Source organism: Bos javanicus, chromosome 2 (assembly GCF_032452875.1).
Source record: "Bos javanicus breed banteng chromosome 2, ARS-OSU_banteng_1.0, whole genome shotgun sequence".
NCBI classification, from domain to species: Eukaryota; Metazoa; Chordata; class Mammalia; order Artiodactyla; family Bovidae; genus Bos; species Bos javanicus.
The window spans coordinates 76810588-76835437 of record NC_083869.1 but is presented as its reverse complement, the minus strand read 5'-3'; the positions used below and the strand labels follow the sequence as shown (position 1 = coordinate 76835437).

At 38.5% G+C, this 24850-nt stretch overlaps 1 protein-coding gene across 1 annotated transcript in view; it reads right to left on the bottom strand.

Annotated features, from left to right (window-relative positions):
- CNTNAP5 (contactin associated protein family member 5) overlaps nt 1-24850 on the bottom strand; it is a 1042386-nt gene that overhangs the window by 180392 nt on the left and 837144 nt on the right. The window contains exons 15-17 of the mRNA XM_061440248.1: nt 11616-11743; nt 11280-11450; nt 66-284 (exon numbers count right to left, since the gene is read on the bottom strand). Of these exons, the coding sequence (XP_061296232.1) occupies nt 66-284; nt 11280-11450; nt 11616-11743 (518 nt within the window). The remainder of the gene's footprint in view (nt 1-65; nt 285-11279; nt 11451-11615; nt 11744-24850) is intronic.

Here is a 24850-nt window from a genome sequence, read left to right as displayed (position 1 = left end):
GGGCCCAATTCCACTGTGGTCATGTAGGGTTTTTAGCACAAAGGGCACCTTAAGATGTCCCCTACCTACAAACAGCTGGCTGTTGAGCTGTAACCGGAAACGGCCCTCTTCTGAGGTCTCCCTGGTCATCCTCGGGAGGTTGTCCACTTGGAGCGAGGTCTCCTTGAGGTTCCTCTCTGCCCGGACGTAATGCCATTGGTTGTCATTCAGAGAAGAAGGAGACTGGACTATGAGCTCTATGGGGCCATTCCCAACATCAATGGCAAAAGTGATCTCAGAAGGAGCTGAAACCAAAAATGGAAACAAGTAGAAAGATGAAGGGAGTTGTCAGTGCATTTAGGACACAAGCATATTCTGAGCGAATGGTAAAACGATTATAAATGCTAGGTAGGGAGGACTTCGGTTGAAATACCTGCAGTATTGAAATTTCCATTGATAATAATAACTACCAACTACTAAATCCCAAGCTCCATCTTTTCCCCTCATTGGTTCTCATTGTGAAAATTCAGGAAATAGAATAGGGACCAGGGCCACTGATGCCAATCTGATAAAATACACCAGTGCCAAGGTGCTAGATTTTGCAGATCTGTTCTGACTTCACTTGTGTGCTTATAGATAGCTATAGATCCTGGGTTAGCTAAGACGACACCCTCCTACAGAGAGAAGAGCACACTCTGGAAAGTCCACTGCTTTGCTTATTCATTATGTGTATTATAGTAAGCATTTCATATATTAATAACATTATTATATGTATTATATATTATTATTCTGTAATGTATTATTTTTTCAATACATATGATACAAGCATTCATGCTATCCCTAAATTTTTTTTCAAAATGAGGCTCAGAAATTTTAAGTGACTTATCTGCATCACTGGAATTGGCAGTATCTAAGTCAAATACCACTCTCCCTCCCCCTCAACTCCCCACACAGGGATTTTTTTCATGACTCTTTCTACCCTTCTAAAATAATCTGCTTATTGTATTGGACAAGAAGCAGCTGTTGGGTATAATGCACCTATGATGATGATGATGATGATGATGATAGGAAGATAATGGTGGTCACGATGGTGGCAGAGGTGGTGGTAATGATGGTGATGATAATGGTGAGGATAGTGGTTATGGTCATATTGGTAAGGATGGTGGTGGTGATGACGACAGTGGTGGTAATGATGTTTGAAAGGATAGTGTTGGTCATACTGGTGAGGATGGTGGTGGTGGTAGTGGTTTTGGTGGTAGTGACGATGTTACTATCATCCCTGAAAAACAAAAAGAAGTGGCAGCAGCACAGTACATACAGTGAACTCTGCTGAGCACTTTTCTAAGCACTGACCATAGATGCTCTCATTTTAATCCTCAGAACAACTCTATGAAAAAAAGTATCATTTTAAACTTCCATTTTATGGGCAAGAAAATGAAAGTAGAAATAATTTGTTCAAAGATTCCTCAGTAATTAGAATCTTCATCATTTTTCTTTAATTTAGTATATCTTCTTGTATTTTCCATTATTATGTAAGACATCTACATCTGAAGGATGTGGAGAAGAAAATAATAAATTGAATTTGAGGGGAAGACAGTCCCCTTTCAGGAACAGGAACCTTCATATTCCAGACCTTCCTTTCTTCTCAGAACCTTTTGATGGTCCCCCCTTTTTTACTCCCAAAATAGGATATGTGTATTTCTTTGACAAGATCATCAATTAACAGATCTGAATTTTCAGCAATACCAAAGGTCAAACATCACCCTGAATCATACCATCCTCAACCTTTAAATTTTAATAGAAAGCAGACCTTGATAAAGAATATTTCAATATGAGGATTTCAAATTTGAGAGAATTTGATTTTCCCTCCTGGTGAATGTGAACCATGACCCCAAAGAGAGGCAATAAGAAAAAAGGTTTAAAAATGAGATTTGAGGGCTTCCCTAGTGGTCTTGTGGTTAAGAAATTGCCTGCCAATGCAGGGGACAGGAGTTTGATTACTTCTCTGGGAAGATCCCACATGCCATGGAACAACTAAACCCGTGCAACACGACTATTGAGCCAGTGCTCTAGAGCCTGTGAGCCACAACTACTGAAGCCCATGCTCCACCACAAGAGAGGCTACCACGATAAGTACACTCCACACAATGAAGACCCAGCAAGCCAAAATATAGACAAATGAATAAATATTTTTTTAATGGGATTTGAGACACAGACTCTGGAGCCATCATAACCTAAGGCAAGTTTTCAAGCTTGTTAGCTCTTAGTCTTCTCCTTTGTAAAATGAGAACATTATCACTTAGTCTTCTCCTTTGTAAAATGAGAATAAAATATTAACTAGTTGTCAGGTTGTTTATAAATTCATCCTGACAAAGTTGCTAGAACTGTGCCTGACATGTAGGATGAACTCAACAATAATAGTTATTATTACCAACATGATTTATCAACCTAGATCAATTGTCTTTGCCTCATAAGTCTATGCATTAAAGGAAACAGAATTGAAGGGAGCAAATCTGATTCAACAACGAAAAGATTAAATAAGAACAAAGTTGTCCCATTGAGCCATTTCCTGTTTCTTATCAGGCCGCCAGTGCCACCTTGAAGCTCTGCTCATCCAGAGACCAAATAAACAATTACTGAGAGGGTGAAGATAAATGCATTTCTCTTTAAAAACACAGGTAAGGACTGGTGAGACTGATGGGGAGGGCTGCTAAAGATTTTGCTAAAAGACTTTCTGCAAAGCTGATCTTGTGGATATTAAGTTCCACACAGACAGCACATCTTTGTGGAGGGCTGGCTGCACAGGTCTGTCTGCTCTCTACCCCCTGCCATCCTTAACTCCATGTTATGTTTCCAGACTGTGCTTATCTCTACTTCAACATTTATCCCTTTGTTGTATAATGATCTGTTTATGGTCTGTCTCTCAGTTAGTCTGAAAACTCTAGATGAATACCTCATTTATTGGAAAACCAGAACCTAGGACTGGGCCTTGTATACAGGAAGCTCTCATCAAACTAAAATTTCATTCATTAAAATGTTACATTGCACATACTACATCCAACTTTGCGATTTTCTTATTCTTTTAATTTTACATCAAGATATTAAGTCCTTAAAAAACATCTAAAATTATTATTATTTAACTTTATTCAAGTCACTACTAAAGACTAACTATGCTTAACTCATTCTTAGAACTAGGGAAGGATCAGTGAAATGTAATAATAATAGCCAACATTTACTGAGTGCTTACCATGATCCAGGCACTCTGCTAAGCAGTTTTCATTAATCAACTCATTACAATCCTATGAGAAAGGAGGGAACTGATCCACAGATAGCTGATAAATTACTCCAACCCAGAGTCGGCAGAGTTGGTATTTAAATCCCGGTGATGTGTCTCTGGAGCTCACTTTTTAACCCACTTGTCCTGTGACAAATCGTTCATCCTCAAAACCTATGCAAGCCCTACCTGGGCAGTCAACTCTGGATATAAATCAGTATAATATAGGTTCTTCAAAAAAACTGAATGAAATAAAAAAGTGAATACATGGTGATACATCCAACATTGGCTAGTGACTTGGTGGACTGGACACTTGAGACCAACATGAACTAGCTCTTATTTTCTGGGGGGATAGACATAGCCCAGTGGCCCAAGATGGGAAAGCTGGTGGCCCTGTGGTAGCATTACCTGTATCATTAATTTACCTTCCTGCCTTTCCTTTTCCCAACAGTCTGACAAATATCCTCCCTCATTATTTATACCGTATGGTTCAAGACAAAGGAGTTACTTGAGTCTTGGGTGGGTTTTTACCAAATCAAGCTTGTGCTAAGCAGAGACAAATGAAACAAAATGAGCTCATGGTGTACATTAGAGAAGACTGGCAAAGAAGGGGCATGTCAAGTGGAGGAAAGTACCATAAGCATGAGCAATTGAATACCCAGTACTCCTAAGCAATTAGAAAAACTATCTAAAGCTTCTATACAAAGCCCTTGCTTCCTTGAACTGTGACACCAACTCTGTGTCCTTAAAGTCAGGCATGTGAGACATATCAGGGACCATAATGGAATAAAGAAGAGGCAAGATCTTACTGTAGTCCATCAACCTCTCTGACCTCTCATGTATTCACCTGTAAAATGACAGCCATAAATGAAATGAAATATTGTTAAAATTTTTTGGAGGCATGGACTCTCTGAGAATCTGATGACAAACATACCTCCAGAAAAAAGAAAAAAGCACATACAATTTTGCATTCAGTTGTAAAGACTTGCTGAATGTCCTATGCTTCAAAACAAGAAGGAAATTAATGCTATTTTTTCGATTTCTAACATTCTTGGTCTTTGAGGTAGTTTGGCAAAGAAGAATACGGAGTTGTTCAAATGAACAGAGAATTGAATCCTGGATTCTGAATCTTACTGGGTGACTCTGGGTGTGTTACTTACCATCTCAAGATTTATGTCCTCATCTGCATTTTGGACTATGAGTCAAACATAATATTATACATAGGATAATTTGAAAGCATAATTAAATAATGAATATAAAGCATTTAGTACTATGGCAGAAAGTGAATAAAAACTAACGAGCCTCTTGATGAAAGAGAAGAGTGAAAAAGTTGCCTTAAAGCTCAAATATTCAGAAAACTAAGATCACGGCACCAGTCCCATCACATCATGGCAAATAGATGAGGAAGCAGTGGAAACAGTGGCTGACGTTATTTTTTTGGGCTCCAAAATCACTGAAGATGGTGATTGCAGCCATGAAATTAAAAGATGCTTACTCCTTGGAAGGAAAGGTATGACCAACCTAGACAGCATATTAAAAAGCAGAGACATTACTTTGCCAAAAAGGTACTTCTAGTCAAGACTATGGTTTTTCCAGTGGTCATGTATGGATGTGAAAGCTGAACTATAAAGAAAGCTGAGCACTGAAGAATTGATGCTTTGGAACCGTGGTTTTGGAGAAGACTGTTGAGAGTCCCTTGGACTGCAAGGAGATCCAATCAGTCCATCCTAAAGGAGATCAGTCCTGGGAGTTCATTGGAAGGAATGATGTTGAAGCTGAAATTTCAATACTTTGGCCACCTGATGCAAAGAGCTGACTCATTTGAAAAGACCCTGATCCTGGGAAAGATTGAGAGCAGGAACAGAAGGGGATGACAGAGGATGAGATGGTTGGATGGTATCACCGAATCCATGGACATGGGTTTGCGTGGACTCTGGGAGTTGGTGATGGACAGGGAGGCCTGGCGTGCTGCAGTTCACAGGGTCGCAAAGAGTCAGACGTGACTCAGTGACTGAACTGAACTGAACTGAACTATGTTTAATCAAAGTAAATACTTAGCCATTTAGTATAAAAGTACTTAGTATTAGTATTAACATTTACTGTTCTCTAAGGCTCTGAGATAGGCTTGATAAAGGACAGAAATGGTATGGACCTAACAGAAGCAGACATCTTGGAATGTGAAGTCAAGTAGGCCTTAGAAAGCATCACAGTAGCTTTGTTTGTAGTGATGCTTTCTAAGGCCCACTTGACTTCACACTCCAGGATGTCTGGCTCTAGATGAGTGACCACACCATCGTGATTATCTTGGTCATGAAGATCTTTTTGTACAGTTCTGTGTATTCTTGCCACCTCTTCTTAATATCTTCTGCTTCTGTTAGGTCATACCATTTCTGTTCTTTATTGAGCCTGAGATGGAATTCCAGTTGAGCTATTTCAAATCCTGAAAGATGATGCTGTAAAAATGCTGCACTCAATATGCCAGCAAATTTGGAAAACTCAGCAGTGGCCACAGGACTGGAAAAGGTCAGTTTTCATTCCAATCCCAAAGAAAGGCAATGCCAAAGAATGCTCAAACTACCGCACAATTGCACTCATCTCACATACTAGTAAAGTAATGCTCAAAATTCTCCAAGCCAGGCTTCATCAATGTGTGAACCATGAACTTTCAGATGTTCAAGCTGGTTTTAGAAAAGGCAGAGGAACCAGAGACCAAATTGCCAACATCCACTGGATCATGGAAAAAGCAAGAAAGCTCCAGAAAAACATCTACTTCTGCTTCATTGACTATGCCAAAGACTTTGACTCCATCAATCACAATAAACTGTGGAAATTTCTGAAAGAGATGGGAATACCAGACCACCTGACCTGCCTCTTGAGAAACCTATATGCAGGTCAGGAAGCAACAGTTAGAACTGGACATGGAACAACAGACTGGTTCCAAATAGGAAAAGGAGTAGGTCAAGGCTGTATACTGTCACCCTGCTTATTTAACTTATATGCAGAGTGCATCATGAGAAACGCTGGGCTGGATAAAGCACAAGCTGGAATCAAGATTTCCAGGACAAATATCAATAATCTCAGATATGCAGATGACACCACTGTTATGGCAGAAAGTGAAGAGGAACTAAAAAGCCTCCTGATGAAAGAGGAGAGTGAAAAAGTTGGCTTAAAGCTCAACATTCAGAAAATGAAGATCATGGCATCTGGTCCCATCACTTCATGGGAAATAGATGGGGAAACAGTGTCAGACTTTATTTTTTGGGGCTCCAATATCACTGCAGATGGTGACTGCAGCCATGAAATTAAAAGACGCTTACTCCTTGGAAGAAAAGTTATGACCAACCTAGATAGCATATTCAAAAGCAGAGACATTACTTTGCCAACAAAGGTGCGTCTAGTCAAGGCTATGGTTTTTCCAGTGGTCATGTATGGATGTGAGAGTTGCACTGTGAAGAAGGCTGAGTGCCGAAGAACTGATGCTTTTGAACTGTGGTGTTGGAGAAGACTCTTGAGAGTTGCAAGGAGATCCAACCAGTCCATTCTGAAGGAGATCAGCCCTGGGATTTCTTTGGAAAGAATGATGCTGAACCTGAAACTCCAGTACTTTGGCCACCTCATGCGAAGAGTTGACTCACTGGAGAAGACTCTGATGCTGGGAGGGATTGGGGGCAGGAGGAGAACAGGAGCACAGAGGATGAGATGGGTGGATGGCATCACCGACTTGATGGACATGAGTTTGAGTGAACTCTGGGATTTGGTGATGGACAAGGAGACCTGCCATGCTGAGATTCATGGGGTCGCAAAGAGTCAGACACGACTGAGCGACTGAACTGAACATTTGTTTACTGCTGAATCTAACCAGAAATAAAGTATCCCACCAATTCTGTACTTAGTCACATGCCCTGGTACCAGTGGATTCCCATTCTTGTGTTTACCAGTTCAGAGTGAATTTTTTTTTTTTTAATTATAGTCAAATGTGTCTGATTGGCATATGGGTGCCACCAATTCCATCTTGCACAAATAAGCAATGAAGAGATGAAGAACTTCTTCACAATTTATAGTTCAAGAAACAGAAATTAGAATCCACACTGTATTATCAACAATAGTCTCTTTTCATGATGCCAAACTGTTCTCAACAGCCATTTTCTTCTGCTCCCCTCATGTACCCCAAATATCTATTTTTACCCACACAGCAATTGTGAGCTAATTGTCAAAATAGCTATTATTTTTGTCACATTTGAAACAAATCCATTAAGACTTGAGGACATAAAGTATCTTGTGTTTCATAGAGTATAGACTAATCTCAAGGTTACAAAATAAAAATGAAAGATCTTTAGTTGGAAGTGACCCAGAAGGTAATAGATTGAGAATTTTATGCAAACTTGTTATTCAATGTTCAACAATTTGGACACATCAATTTTGAAAACTTCTGTTCAGATAGTTACACAGTAACATTCCTTTGGGAGGAGAGAAATCTACTCTGAGAAATCTACTACGAAGGCTATTTTCTTTCTAAGAAGTTGACATGTAGAAGAATCTCTGGGATGAAAATTCCATCTACATAAAAAATATAGTGGAGATTTCCCTGCTGGTCCAGTGTCTAAGACTCTCTGCTCCCAATGCACGGGGCTGAGTTAGATCCTTTGTCAGGGGACTAAGATCCCTCCTGCTGCAACTAAGAGTTTGAAGGTCTCAGCAAACGATCCCCCATGTTGCCATAAAGATCCCACATGTGGAAACTGAGACCTGGTACAGCCAAATAAACAAATAAATGAGAAAGGCTTCTTATTTGAGGAAGGATTCTCAAAGCACAAGAAGATCATAGCCTAGCAGAAGGAGGACATTTAAAAAAAAAAAAAAAGGACATAAAATGAATGAAGCTGTTAGTAAGAAATGAAAGATCCACCACCCCTTCCCCTATGCTTGTTTGTTTTTCCTTTTAAATTTATTTATGTATTAATTATCTTGGCTAAGTCAGGTCTTCATTGCTGTGCACAGGCTTTCTTTAGTTGTAGCGAGCAGTTGGGGCTACTCTCTAGTTGCAGTAGGCAGGCTTCTCATTGTGGTAGCTTCTCTTGTTGCAGAGCACAGGATCTGGGGCACATGGGCTTCAGAAGTTGCAGCTCTCAATTCTAGAGCACAGGCTCAGTAGTTGTGGTACACAGAATTAGCTGGCCCACTGCATATGGAATCTTCTTGGACCAGATATTGAACCCATTTGCCCTGTATTGGCAGGCAGGTTCTTAACCACTGGACCACCTAGTAAGTCCTGTTTTTCCTTTCAAATAATAATCATAAAACAAGATATTTTGAAAAATATGAGGCTTTGTACTTTGAAAAAGTTTACATAAATCTTAGTTTGAAAAACACATGTTCTCTGATCTGGTGAAATGTGTACACCAAACAATGACATCACTGGATTTTAAATTTCAATCAGATTTAGTATCATTTGCATTAAAATAGTTTTATACAATATAATAGTAAAACAAAAAGCATAAGAAAGAATCATGTAAAAGACAAAATATAGTACCAGAAAGTACAAACAAATCGGACATTGAAATGTAATTAATACTAAATCATAGCTCATTACCTTGTGATAATATGCCATTTGCTGCTGCTTTAATGAATTGAAAGGCCTTAGGGCTTGATTTTTATTGAATTTACATTGAGATTATTATATCCATATTATTAAATGTTTGGCACTCAACTCCACATATTTAGAACTTGCCCAAGGTAGATATGAGGGATCTTATTTCTCACTAAAGCCACAAGAGCTTCCTCCCATTAACAGCCTAAATCACTGGAGTAAAAGAAGGTTAAAACTATCAATTAGAGAGATCTTTTTTTTGTACTGTGCTGTAACTGCAGCAGAAACACTTAACTGTGTCATGCTTTGCAGGAGACTTATACAGAGACTTCAGCTATCTTTTCCAGCCAGCACTTTTGTATCTTTCTCTGGAGTGCTCAAATTTCTAAGTTTCTGTTGCTAAGACATTACTTAAGCTTCCAAGGGTATTTCATATAGTCATATTACTACTGTAATACAGTCAATTGCATCAATCAAACCAAAGAAAATATCCATTTGGATCCACATAAATGAGATGCCTAATGAAAAGCACACATCTCCCTAGTCATGACTTTAATAAGGGCAAGATAGTGGGAGCAGTCCAATTTGTGTATGAGAAAAAGGGGCAGAAGAATTCTTCACTGAAGGCAGAGAATCAGGAAACTAGCAAGAGCAACTAAAAGATGGGTTTTCTATTATTGCCATACACCAATAATTCTAAATAACGCCAGCAATAAAACGTTCCTCTGCCAAGAAAAAAATTTGTAACAAATGCTGATGTTGATATTACTTTTTAATAATGTATATGTAAGGTTCAAATAGTACATTGTCTACCACTTAATACATATTATATTCAAGAGGAAAGTTAATAGAGAGAACTCCTGACTTATTATTGGCTCCTGAACATGCAGACTAAAATATGTGTTTGTTTTTAAGAATAAGAACTCAAGTTTTGATTTTCTGTTTTTACAGTTGCTGTACTATCACTGTTTAACTTAGTTCTACTGTTGAAATAGGTGAACATATAGTACCACAGGGACTGTGAACACAAATTGCACCTGAAGAGAGCTTGTGTTAATCTTTCAGTCATGTCTGACTCTTTGCAACCCCATAGACTGTAGTCCACCAGGCTCCTATGTTCATGGAATTCTCCAGGCAAGAATACTGGAATGGGTTGTCATTCCCTTCTCCAGGGGCTCTTCTCAACCCCGGGGTTGAACCTGGGTCTCCTGCATTGCAGGTGGATTCCTTACAGTCTAAGCCACCAGGGAAGTCCAAGAGAGCTTAAGTAATTCCAAGTCCTTAGGAAATATGTAAGGCTTTACCAAATGGAATAGTAACCCATGATGAATTTTCTAATACAAGTATTTTAGTGAATATTTTTTTTTAATTTTGGAGATATTTGAAATTGCTAGCATTGGTGGTGAAAAAATAGAAAGCATTGCAGCTTCTGAAATTTATTGTAAAATGTAATTTTTATGAATGTCTATCAAATTTAGCCTTGTTTAAAATCAATCTTTCCTAAAATGTATATATCTATTGCTTAATGTGCAACATATTTTAAGTTTAAAATTAATAAAAAGTACCCTTTGATCAGTATGAGAGATGAATGGATAAATCTCATTATGCTCCCTTTTCAACATGAACACGCAAAGAAAATCAATTTTGATGACATCACTCACAAAATTGCACAAACCAAGCCTAAGAAACAGAAATTTTAATGTTACTACTATTCATGTGACAGATCAATATGTAGGTATTTTCCCTTTTATATAAAAAAATTAATTAAGGTGATTAAAATTATTGTATTGTCTTTTTTCTACTGGAATTTTTTATTGGCGTGATTACATACAAAGTTTCATTAATAAAACATTTCTCCATCTGCAGTTCTATTACCTTTCATTTAACTTCATGATTATTTCTGAATATACTTTGTTTATAGGAAATGGAATGTTAAATAATTATCCACATCCTGACATAAGATTCACTAGATACACCCCTGTTCATGGTGAAGTGGTAGAGAAACAGTGATTGTGTAGGCCCAGACTCCTGATGATGGGAAATAGGAAGCACCTTGCGGAGCAAAAGTATAGCAACAAAGTTGACCCTAAGTATAAACAGAATGCAGAATACTAGTGTTCTCATCGTTCCATAGAGATTGTAGTGGTGTGAAAACTTTAAAAAAATGTAATAAATGCCCATGGATCAGATAAAGAACACTGCAAATAAATATCTATGGGAATTCAGGGGATGCACTAGTTTGAAGAGAGGATGACTCTTTAAATACTGCTAGGTAATAATAAAAACTATAAGAAGAAACTAGAAATTACCATTGCTAATTTCACAGATACCCAGGGAGATTAACTTGATGGTTGAAATATATACTAGTTGCTTGTGGAAAAGATAAGATTAAAACTTCTGTTGATCAGTTACATTAGATTCATAAATGAGAAAACTTACAGCTTATTTCCAGTCGGATGAAGTCTTTAATGCCAAGGTTTTCTAGGAAAACTCCAGATAAAGCCGTGGTTTTAAAAAAGAAGGAAATATCAGCACTGAATTCCGCATGGAAGGTAGGAAAGTGGAGGTAAGAGGCTTCTGTATAAAATGATACCGCATTCCAAAAGTGTCCTGCAAATGAAAAAGAAATTCTTAAGCATGGAATGGGTTATAGGAAAGCACTGGGCATGTGGATAACTTCAGGACTAGGGGACACTGCTGGGGAAAAGGATAAGGGAATAAAACATCTTGAGCTTATGTAAGGAGAGAGAAAGCTTCTTTCAATTTAGTACTCACGGTCGCCATAGCAACGCAAGGGACCAATTCTCCAAGCAGCTTCTGAGTTTGTTCTGTCCGTATCAGTGATAACTATCTGAGTGACAGGCAAGTGGTCTTTGAAGGAAAGAAAGCCAGTATCATTTGTCCTGCAAAACATGAATTTAAGAAAAAAAGAGGAGAAAAATGTGGATAATCTAGGAATTCTTTACCAAGCCTCCTCTTTTCAAAAGTAATTTAGGTAGTTGCAACAGGGTGAGGGCAGAGCGGAGACTAACAGAAGGCCTTTCATCTATGTGTGAAAGTCTGGGATGCCAATTACAAAATCCGTGGCCAGTTTCCAAAACAAGTAGATTTTACATCTTCCTTAAGTCTTTCCAGAAAAGTAGATAGCTTACAGAGCTTGTTGCTGCTTTTTGTAGCTTGAGAGCACCCCACCTGCCCAACGCAGCACTGAAAAAACATGAAATATTGCCTCTCTTACTATGAAGAGATCAGCTATCTCAGTAACAAATTTGAAATAGGCATCACAAAACTCCTTGAAATCACTCCAAGGACTTGTTTCAGCCACCTGCCAACAGGTTTTAATCAGCTTAGGATGTTTCTTATCACATTTAAACTCTAGGTAGTTTGTTGCTTTTCATTTTTCTCTTCTGCGTTTTAAAGATTTTGTTAGTTAATGACTCTGGCTTTGTCTCTGTTAATTATGCAACTAGGAAACTGATTAGTCAGCCTTTGACAAGAAAATTAAAAATGAATGGGGGAGCCCACCAGGCTCCCCCGTCCCTGGGATTCTCCAGGCAAGAACACTGGAGTGGGTTGCCATTTCCTTCTCCACTGCATGAAAGTGAAAAGTGAAAGTGAAAGTGAAGTCGCTCAGTCGTGCCCGACTCTTAGCGAACCTCTTAGCAGTCTACCAGGCTCCTCCGTCCGTGGGATTTTCCAGGTAAGAGTACTGGAGTGGGGTGCTATTGTCTTCTCCAGAAATATACTAGGGGATCTGTAATACCCTTGTGCAATGGGTACCGTTATTTCCATCACAAATGAGGAAACTGAGGCTCAGAGTTATGGGATAACTTGCCTATGGTCACATGGCAGAAGGGGCATAGGTCTAGTTACTTAGTATATAGCTCAACCTTAAATTTAACAACTATACATCATTAATACATCATTAATGTTAATATGAAACGAATTGAATCTTATGAGGCAGTTTGAAAATTACACATGGATGGGCTGAACTCCCCACCTATGTAGATTCAGGTAAGCACAAGCTGGATCATCTTGTCTGTACCTAAGAACTGGGAGGCAGAACACCATGCCACAATGATCAAGGAAAAGTATATGATGCAATAGTTTTTTTATAAGAGCACGAAGGAGCAAATTAATAGTGGTCTTCTCTCTGTAGTTACAAATAATTCAACACAGCTGTCAAAACATTCAAAATCAATGTTGTATTTCATCACCATTCACATATTATTTACAGCTCTGAGTCTTGAGACAAAGAAAATAATGTGTCTAATTATGAATCGGGGAAGTATGGCAAGGACCACGTAGTGTGATGTAGTGCTTTAAGGATAAAGCTCTAAAAGCACGTGGATTTGTTCTGAAATCCCAGATCCCCAGTTTCTAACTATGCTACTTTGGGCAAATCATTTTATTTCTAAGATTCTACAGTATCTTCAGTTGAAAAATGGAAGTAATGTCTATATCACAAAAGAATAGCAAGAATTAAATGAGATGATATAGTCACTTAGCATGGTACCTGATCTGTGGTAAATGCTCAAAAATAGCAGTGTTAACACTCATTTGAGTTCTCATCCTCGTCCCCAAATCACTTTGCGGCCTGAGGCAAGTCTATTCATCTTTTCATACACCTAGTTACAAGTCTGTCTTGGAGGTCTCCATACTACACAGAACATTGTAGAAAATTAAATGTTAAGATTAGGCATCCAACTCCTGAGATTTGTAGAAAAATGCACTAATTCACTTTGGTTATAAACAAACCAAATATTTACCTGTATATATACCATTATGGACTTCCCTGGTGGCTCAGACAGCCACCTGCCTACAATGCATGAGACCCGGGTTCGATCCCTGGGTGGGGAAGATCCTCTGGAGAAGGAAATGGCAACCCACTCCAGTACTTCTGCATGAAAAATCCCATGGATGGAAGAGCATGGTAGGCTACAGTCCATGGAGTCACAAAGAGTCAGACACAACTGAGCAACTTCACTTTCTTCATATACTGTTATAGTCATATATATATATATATTATATTATATAATATAATGATATATAATAATGATATAATATTGATATATTAATAATTTATAAGTTAATTATATCAATATATTATTCTATAATATATAATACATTAACATATCTAATATATATAACAATCTAATATATATAGTCTAATCACACAAAATGTAAAGAAATGAACGATCTGTTATCCATAATTTGAGTACCATATTTAGAAGCTGATCAGAGGATATGGAATAAGGTTTTTGTGTTTATTTGAAAGCACATCTATGAATGTTAGACAGACGTATAAAATTTGAATCTTCATGTTCCAATATTTTTTCTAGGAGACATTGCATAGCAAATTTCAAGTGACCAAAGTAGAATAAAGGCCAAACCCATATAGTCTCCTGAAGAAACTTAAATTTAAACTCTATAGGATCTTATTTCTCCACCTTTTTTTTTTTGTTTGTTTGTTTTTTTCATTCTCAAGGTGGAAATGGTAGATTCTGGAGTCTGTCAATCAGTGTCAACCATGGCTTCCCTCATAGGCTATGGCATGTTTTCTACATCAATTTGATGTCCTTCTATCAAAGTGTTGGAATACACAAAATCACTCTAAGAATAAAAAGCTTATAACAGAAAGAAAGAACTTCATAAACTCAAATGACTACAGGGGCAAAAAAAAAACAATAAAAATGAGTGAAGCCACCTTTATGTTATGATAAGTGGAACCTGACACACAGCTTCAGTATCACGTGGGAAAAAGAGGGAGAAAGAGAGGAAGACTGGGATAAAGATGGTGTTCTGTCTTCAGGGGGCAGTTATGACCATTTCTAACAGGTAATTATGCTCTTCACAAATGTAAGACCAGTGGGCGAGACTGGAATAACAATATAAAACTACTCAATTTTTAAACCTTAAAAATGGATTTAAAATTCTTAAAAAAAAAAAAAATAAGTGCGGTAGTAACCAACACTCCACTGGCCAATAAGACAGGTGAGGGCTATCTTGCAAGCCCCTTAGGCATCAGAGGACTTCTCAAATTTATTCATGCACTTAGGGTCACACTGAGAATAAAACTGGATTTAATTCAATGTGTGAATGACAAGACTGATTAAAACACTTCAAAGAATTAATGGGTAGAATATTTGGGGAGATGGCATAAAAATGATACAAATTATGGTGTACCTATTAATAGACAGGAATTATGCAGCTGCAGAGTTGATGTTCTACACACGAAGTTGTTTTTCTTTGGCTTTTGAGAAGAGCTTGTCTTCTCAAGGTCAAACACTTTACAGACTTTGTCTTTCTTTGGAACAACACACAAGACTCTTCCTAAAGGGTGCTTATGTACTTTTTAAGTACAGAAATGATTTTGTTGTAGTGGGAAGACATTGCAATTAGGCTAGAGGGCACAGGTTAAATCCATGTGCCTCAGCACACTATTTGTATGATGTCATGAGGTCACTGGGGGACTCAATTTCCTAATCTTTTCAGTTCAGTCACTCATTTGTGTCTGACGCTTTGTGACCCCAGCACACCAGGCTTCCCTGTCCATCACCAACTCCCAGAGCTTACACAAACTCATGTCTGTTGAGTTGGTGATGCCATCCAACCATCTCATCCTCTGTTGTCCCCTTCTCCTCCTGCCTTTAATCTTTCCTAGCATCAGGGTCTTCTCAAATGACTCAGTTCTTCACATCAGGTGGCCAAAGTATTTGAGTTTCAGCTTCAGCATCAGTCCTTCCAATGAATATTCAGGACTGATTTCCTTTAGAATGGACTGGTTGGATCTTCTTGCTAACCCTAATCTCTTAAATGGGGATAATAATACTAATTTGATATTGTTGTAAAAAGTCAAAGTAGATAATGTATATAAAAGTTAGCAAGTCAAATATTGCATAATAGGGATTCAATAAATAGCTATAGAAATTCCCAGTCACATTTGAAATAAAAATGTTGACAGGGAGTTTGGGAGAGAATGGATACATATATATGTAGGGCTGAGTCCCTTTGCTGTACACTGGAAACTATTGCAACATTGTTTGTTAATCAGCTAAACCCCAATACAAAATAAAAAAAGAAAAAAAAATTTAAATACAAAGAATTTTAAAGGGGAAATAAGAAAAGGAGCCCCACAGCTGGCATGACTGAGCAGGCCAGTCAGAGTCCCAGCTATGGAAGCTCAAAGGGCACAAAGAATATACTAGAGACACATTCTATATGTCTATACAATTTCCAGGTAATTTGGTATGTCATGGTAATTTCCAGGGCAGGAATAGACATACAGAGGTAGAGAATGGACATATGGGCTCAGGGAGGGGAAGGGGAAGATAAGATGAATTGGGAGATTACAGTTAACATATTTACACTACCACACTGTTGTTCTTCAGTCACCAAATCATGTCTGACTCTTTGTGACCACATGGATTGTATCCCTGTCCTTCACCATCTCCTGAAGTTTGCCCAATTCATGTCCATTGAATTGGTGATGCCATCTACCCATATCCTCTGTCATCCCCTTCTCCTCCTGCCCTCAATCTTTCCCATCAGGGTCTTTTCTAGTGAGTCAACTCTTCAAATCAGGTGGCCGAAGTATTGGAGCTTCAGCTTCAGCTTCAGCATCAATCCTTCCAATGAGTATTCAGGGTTGATTTCCTTTAAGATCCACTGGTTTGATCTCCTAGTTGTCCAAGGGACTCGCAAGAGTCTTCTTCGTCACTACAGTTCAAAAGCATCAATTCTTCAGCATAGGTCCAGTTCTCATCTCTGTACTTGACTACTGGAAAGACTATAGCCTCAACTATATAGCCCTTTGTTGACAAAGTGATGTCTTTGCTTTTTAATGCACTGTCTAGGTTTGTAATAGCTTTCTTGCCAAGAAGCAGTTGTCTTCTAAATTCATGGCTGCAGTCACCATCCACAGTAATTTTAGAGCCCAAGTAGAGGAAATGTATCATTGATTCTACTTTTCCCCCTTCTATTTGCCATGGAGTTATGGGCCTGGATGCCATGATCTTAGTTTTTTTAATATTGAGTTTTAAGCCAGCTTTTTCACTCTCTTCTCTCACCCTCATCAAGAGCCCCTCTAGTTCCTCTTTGCTTTCTATAATTACAGTGGTATCATCTGTGCATGTGTAAAGTGAATAGCTAGCATAAAGCTGCTGTGTAGCACAGGGAGCTTAGCTCAGTGCTCTGTAATGACCTGGAGGAGTGGGATGGGGGACGGAGAGAGGCCCTAGAGGGAGGAGATATATGTATACATATGGCTGATTTCCTGGTGGTTCAGACAGTAAAGAATCTGCCCACAATGTGGGAGACCAGGGTTCAACCCCTACCTAGGTCAAGAAGATTCCCTGGAGAAGGGAATGGCTACCCACTCCAGGATTCTTGCCTGGAGAATTCCATGGAGCCAGGAGCCTGGCAGATTACAGTCCATGAGGTGACAGAGTCAGACACTTCTGAGCAAGTAAATGCTGAGTTGCAGAATTCACATGGATGGTACATCATGATGGGAGACCAGGCCACTAGTTCAACCCCTACCTAGGTCAAGAAGATTCCCTGGAGAAGGGAATGGCTACCCACTCCAGGATTCTTGCCTGGAGAATTCCATGGAGCCAGGAGCCTGGCAGACTACAGTCCATGAGGTGACAGAGTCAGACACTTCTGAGCAACTAACACTTTCATTTTCACCATTTCCTCCAGGCAATGTGAAGAGCAGGGGAGGGGTATGTGGATATCTACATGACTGATTTACTTCACTGTACAGCAGAAACTAGTAAAACACTGTAAAGCAATTGTATTTTATTAAAAACTATAAAAATAATTCAAACAAAGACATGCATGTGTTCTAATGATAAAACATGAACATTAAGAAAAAGACTCAAATTTTCTCACGAGCAAACTTATGGCATATAATTAGCCAAAGTAGTCTCTTTTTTAGTTTTACTATCTGAATCTGAAGAATTTACCAAAATCAGGACTGCAGAGCAGAGGTCACTGATTTCTTAATGTGTCATTAAAGTGTAGCAAAACTTATATGCTGCCATTTTTCCATCAGCCAGTTTTTGGGTAACTGCTGCAATTATTTTATAACATCACTTGGGTGACTGAGCTGATTAAATGGGATTTTTTTTTTCCTTTTTATATTCTTCTCTCAGTCACTCAAATGTAACCAATAACATGTTATTCATAAAGTAGATAAACCTAGAAAATTATGCAAAGAACTCAAGACCTCAGGTCCCTCAGAAGCTCTTGTTTGAAACTGAATGGACTGATCTCAAGAGACTCTGCACACCTTTCTGTTCAGTGGGTTACATAATACTGTCCATTTGCTGTGGATGTGAAGGAAGAAAGGCTGTTTGATGCCCACAAACAACCCAACAACTCTAAATACCATATTGATATTTGCCAGAAATTATAACTTAACTTTGGTTAAGACAGTTATTTCCTTCTTGTCTTCCTTATTAAGACTTCCAGATAAACACAAACAACCTAAGGGATCAGATGACAAGAAGCTCCAGGGTCACTTGATTGACAAAAAAGCTCCAGGGTCACTTGGATGAAAATGTGAAAACATTGACTGTGGTCACTGTAGCCTACCCCAGAGGATAATATCCCTTCACTTATGCCCCTCCTCCACTGATCAGGCCGTATCTATCTGGAGTCTTTATTTCAGTTCCTAGTATTTCTTTTTTGGGGGAGGGTGTATAGAGTTGCTTTACAATATTGTGTTAGTTTCTGCTGTAAAACAAAGTGAATCAATCACACATATACCTATATCCCCTCCCTCTTGGACCTCCTACTCCCTCCCGCATCCTACCTATCTAAGTCATCACAGAGCTGAGTTCCCTGTGCTATACAGCAGGTTCCCACTATCTACCTATTTTACACACTGTAGTGTATATATGTCAGTTTCAATCTCCCAATTCATCCCACCCCTCTGCCCCGCTTTGTCTATGTATCTGTTCTCTATGTCTGCATCTCTATTCCTGCCCTGTAATATTCATCTATACCATTTTTCCAGATTCCACATATATGCATTTAATATGCATTATTTGTTTTTCTTATGCCCATGCTTCTTACATGAAGGGAAAAACAAAACAGTGTTGGCATATATTTAATATTTTTGGAAACTGTATTTTTTTCTATAAATATTTTTTTAAACTTGAAGGCACAGGGCTCCTCTCACGTAGATGTGAAAAAACAAAATCAGGTCTTGGTATATGAATACAGTCAAAGTTTACCCAATGCTACTTCATTAGTAAGAAATGCAAATGGCCCTACAGAGCTTATGAGTATAAAATGGAATTTTAAAAGTATTAGCAAGGATTAAGGTTTTTGTAGTCATCATTTGATTAACCTGTTCCTGATAGCACAGGAAAGGAAAGAAGATTCAGTAGTGCCATAAAATCTCTTCACAAAATGTCTGCATACTTTTTCTCCTCTCTCACCCTTCTCTCACCCTAACCAAAATTAGCCTTTTCTCCTTCCACGCCCATGAAATGTCCCTGAATTGCTCTTTTCTACAGAATATGTCAGCGTCCGACTTATTCCACATGTTGCAGCACTTTAGTGTTGCCTTCTTTCCTGTTTCACACACACACACTCACACGCACACGCACACACTCACATGCATTTTGTCATGAATACATACTCATTCAGCTGTCTGCGAAACATCTTTTTACATGTCAATAGTTATCTCTAACTCATTTGCCCAAACCTCCTCCACTGGTCACCTTCCCAGGGATCGGCCACCCTACTTGTTACTCTGTGAAAGACTTGGCCCTGGGCTCCCCAGTTGCTGAGGCGGAATACCTGTGGGGCTTCATTTCTCCTCTTTTCCTCAGTTTCTCCCTCATTGTTGATCAACAATGTCCATCAAGCTCCCTTTCTATACACCGCTATTCACTGCCTTATCCTCATCCTCCTGGCTTCATCCTCTGAGGCTCAGAGTCTGCCTGGGCCCAGGTGAGAGTTACCTGACCTGCTTTGGCTGCTCCTCCCTCAGCCCTGCCCCCTCTCACACTTCTCCACATGCTCAGAAACATACACATACATGTGGACAAGATGTGCTTCATTGCTTCAAACCTTGTAAAGAAATCTCTATCTCTTACAGGAAGGGTCCAAATTTCAAAATATTTAACATATTAGAGTAGACAAAAATTGCTATTTAAAGCCACCCTTGTCTTTTATAGGAGGAGTTCTTCCTAAAAGAAAAAGGCCCATAAGATAGAGGCCCTGCGTGGGTGTGGGGCTGCTATTCTTAGACCCTACTGCTGGCTCTGGGATTCCGCTGAGCATCTCACATTGCAGGACCTGAGATGGGAGCCACCTCTTGCCTTTCCCTGGCCAGGCGAGAACACAAATAAGAGTTTTACATCTGTTATCATTCCACCCTCACAACAGTCCTACGACGGTGTTATAACATTGCCTGCTTGTAAGCAGAGGAAACTAAGGAAAGAGGTGACCTCTCAGGGGATGGTGTTGGCAAGTGGAGAAGCTAGTGTGTGCTGACTCGCTTCAGTCATCCCAGACTCTTTGCAATCCCATGAACCATAATCCACTGGGCTCCCCTGTCTGTGGGATTTTTCAGGCAAGAATATTGAAATGGGTTGCCATGCCCTTCTCCAGGGGTCTTCTCGACCCAGGGATCGAACCCACATCTCATACATCTCCTGCATTACTGGTGGGTTCTTTACCTGATGAGCCATGGGAGAAGCCCAGGAGAAGCTAGGGTAGAAACCAAAGCTTCTGCTGTAACCAGCGTGCTTTCCTATCCTCCAGGCCTTGTGTGCTGCTTACAAAGAGTGGCTGTCTCATGAGTGGAAGCTGTGCTTCCCATGTTTATTTAATATCTCCAGAGAGAACCAGAATAACCCAGTCCTGAGTCCTTGAGCTGTCCTCCTGGCTCTCAGGCTGACTCTCCCATTCTGTTCACACAGGCTTTCTCCACAAAGATACACTTCAATTGATTAAGTTTCAGTTTTATAATTTGCAATCATTTTCCAGCCCTGTATTCTCTGAGATTACACATAGGTCACCTTGACAGGAATTCTGGGAGCCCACAGACTCTTTGGTGACACGTTTAGCAAGCAATCTTCTGGTTTATCTCTAGCTCACAGACCTAGTCCCAACCATGACAGCATGAGTTTTACCAGTGAACTTTCAGAGGGCAGCCCAATTCTGGGGAGAGAGGTCTTCAGTGCTTTTTCCTTATTTTACCTAGAGTGTGATGGATGAATGATATATTTGATTACTCTGATACACTAGTTCATTTTCTTATTTTATTGCATATAGGTATGTACAGTTTTTGTAGAAGTTAATTAAAGTAGTTAACTAATGATAACCTACTATACAGCACAGGGAACTCTACTCAATGCTCTGTAGTGACCAAAATGGGAAGGAAATCCAAAAAAGAGGGGATATATATTTGTGTGTTCATTCATCTTGCTGTAGAAACTAACACAACATTGTAAAATAGAAAAAACTATACTCCAATGAAAATTAAAAACAAACCAAAAGAAGTTAGTCTAAATTCTATAAATTGATATTGCCTCTTAGTTTAAGATGCTGTAAAAGTAATAAAATAATAATAAAACCAATGACTAACACATTTTTGAGAACTAAATATCCGGTAGATCTGCTAGATGAGCAAATTCATGCCAACTCAACCAGCACTCCCCAGAGATGGGCATTCTTTTCTTCTGTTTCTTTCCATTTTCTTAAATCAAATAAGAAGCTGAAACTCAGAGAGGCTAAATGATAGTAAGTGACAAATTCAGGATTTGATCATCCCATTACAAAATAAAATATGACATAGAGATAAATCACAGTTTAGATACAGAAAATGAGAGTGCAGCCAGAATAAGTAGCCATAGTTGTGTGTGTTCTGTGTATTTATTACATATATTACTTTGTAATATTTTCACTACAAATCTATAAGACAGGTTTACAAAAGAGAGAAAATTAATTCTTCCTTGTCTTTTTCTCCTCCTTACTCTCTCCTCTTTCTCCTCCTTCTACTCTTTGAAAACAAGGCCAAGACACTGGGATTTATTTGTAAATAGCAGGAATGTCACTTGGAACACCAACAGGCACGGTAGAAATGACAAACGCAGAAAAAAAAAAATTTAAAGGAGGGTCCAACATCATCAGGGTCCACACCTGGCAAAAGGTTCTAGAAATTTCTGAGTGAAAAGAGGTTGTAATAAATGTCTCCCTGTGTGGCTCTGTTTTTGTTTTTTTTAACTTTTTATTTTGTATCGGAGTGTAGCCAATTAACAATGTTGTGATAATTCCATGTTGACAGCAAAGGGACTCGGCCATACATATACATGTATCCATTTTCCCCAAAACTCCCCTCTCATCCAGGCTGCCACATAACATTGAGCAGAGTTCCCTGCGCTATACAGTAGGTCCTTGTTGATTACCCATTTTAAATATAGCAGTGTGTACCTGTCCATTCCCAACTCCCAACTATTCCTTTTCCCCATCCTTCTCCCTGGCAATCAAAGTTGGGTCAATTGAAGGGTCTGTGTGGCTCTGTTTTGACGCTAATGAATTCTGCAGGTCTAGTGAGTTCTGTGGTAAAGCCACCTGCTCACCCCAGGGTCAGGGAGGCCAGCTCTGAACTGACACCTTTGTGGTCTGTATAAAGTCCAAAGTCCCTTCTGCAATTTGGCCACATCTATCAACGTAGAAAAGTGGATGATTTAACAATCTTACACTAGAAAGCTATGCAATGGAAATGCTAATAATTAAATTTTTTTTAAAAAGTATGTCACGACTTAGAAATGTTCATTGCAACACTTTTTCTAATCGTAAAATATCATTTACAAATAAAATGTTTATAATGCTATGACAAGCTATGGTACAACTATACCTTACAGCCATTAAAATGGACAGGATGCATTCATGCTTATGCTTATTTAAAGATGCTAAGTCAAAGCTCTCTGAGACATATTTCATGTAGAAAGCAAGTTGAAGAATGATATGTTTTGTATTAAAACAATGAAAAATGAATAAACTTTAATATTATGACAAATACATAGGAAGATATTTTATGTAGATGTACCCTACATGTGGGCTTCCCTGGTGGCTCAGACCACAAAGAATCTGCCTGCAGGGCAGGAAACCAGGGTTTGATCCTTGGGTCAGGAAGATCCCCTGGGGAAGGGAATGGCTACCCGCTCCAGTACTCTTATCTGGAGAATTCCATGGACAGAAGAGCCTGGTGGGCTACAGTTCATGGGGTAGCAAAAAGTCGGATGTGACTGAGCGACTAACACTTTCACTTTCACACTTTCACTGAACATGCTCCACTATTACTATCTCAAGGTAATATGTAAAATGTTAAAATTTTACATATTAGGTATAAATAAAATAATTCCTGTGATGATAAAGGAGGAGCTTCTTTTTTATTTACTATTTCTGCAATATTTGAATATTTATAATAAGGATATAATAAACATATATATTGTGATTTTTAAAAACTTCTAAATTTTAAAAATCAGAAAAAATTATTCTCCCCACACATTGCTAAGTGAGTCAAAACTGACAGCTATAAGCAAACTTAAAGAGTGTCCAAAAAGGTAAGCAGCTCATTTAATTTTATTCTAAGGCTACTTTTAGGGGAGTAATGCCATATACTGAGTGATAAGTCAGCACATTAAAATAGAAGCCAAAGACTCATTGCACTAAGTAGAATTATAATATTTTGGTATACAATAATGGCCCACATCAAAATGTTGTATAAAATTTACTAAAGAAATGCAGATTTTTAACCTTGACATTGACTTTGAGTTCTATCTATTTCGGATACTCACAGTTCTTCAATTACCCAAGAAATGTGACTCTACATAAAATCTAGAGATGATGAAGTTGTACAGGTGGACAGGTAACGGAGGCAATAGAAGCCTCAGTCTACATCTTTGATCTTTATAATTGTAAAAAAAAAAAAAGAAGAAGAAGAAGCATATCTCATAGCTATGTTTTGTTTCCTAGAACCAATAGGTCTTAAATTGCCTATTAGATATTTTGAAATTAGATGTTATTAATAGAATGGTAGCATTATTGAATAAAAAACACAAAAACAAAATTATCCCTTAATGCTACCCTTGGCAAAGTATTAACTATTGTACTCCATCTAGATTTCTATAAAGTGGTGATGTGATATGTTAGTTTTAAAATATCAATCCCTGATTATAAGTTGTGCTTTCCAATTTTGTATTGTTCCTTTTATTCTTCAGTGTGTGATGCCTTCTTTCATCTCCTATCAGATACACTGCAAAACACTCTATTTAAAAACAATCTGAAACCCAGTCATATAGGGTTGTTAGTATAAACAAGTTAGTATCAAGTTGCTCCAGGATATATGCTTTCAGTGACAATTTACAGAATAAAAGAGCAGAACATAACCAGCAAGGAGAAGGCATATTTGTCCAGGATGAGAGTATGGGGAGAAAGGAAAAAAAAAAAAAAAAAAAAAACCTCATTGATTCATTCATTCACTCAGAAGTTAATGTATAAAGAACTTTCCATGTGCCAAGCACACTTTTTCCAATGCAAGGCTCTGGCTCTGATTATATTGCTAGATGCACATGGAAATTGAGGACTGAGAGAGTAAAAACCCAGAGAACCCTTCATAATCGCTGGAATAGTTCAAAAACAGATCTATGAATAAAAAATTTCTTCCAGTAGAGATTGTACAGTACTATTTTTTAAAATAAGAAATAGAGTCTTTCTTTTCCACATTTCAGAATTCCTGTCCCATCTTATGACATTACCTAGTTTGAAGCACCATCGCTTCACTGAGGGTGGGAATCCCAGAGGCAGTGGTTTTGGGGAAATCAAAAGAGGTCTGAAAGATCAAAGAATAGCCTATGTGAAGAAACAGCAAAACCATAAACCCTTGGATGTAACCAGCATCATTTTCTCCAAGGCAATTGTCTCATTAAGTCTCCAAGGTAAGGAGTGAAGGGCCCTTGTGAAGGTCAAGGTTCTCGGACTGG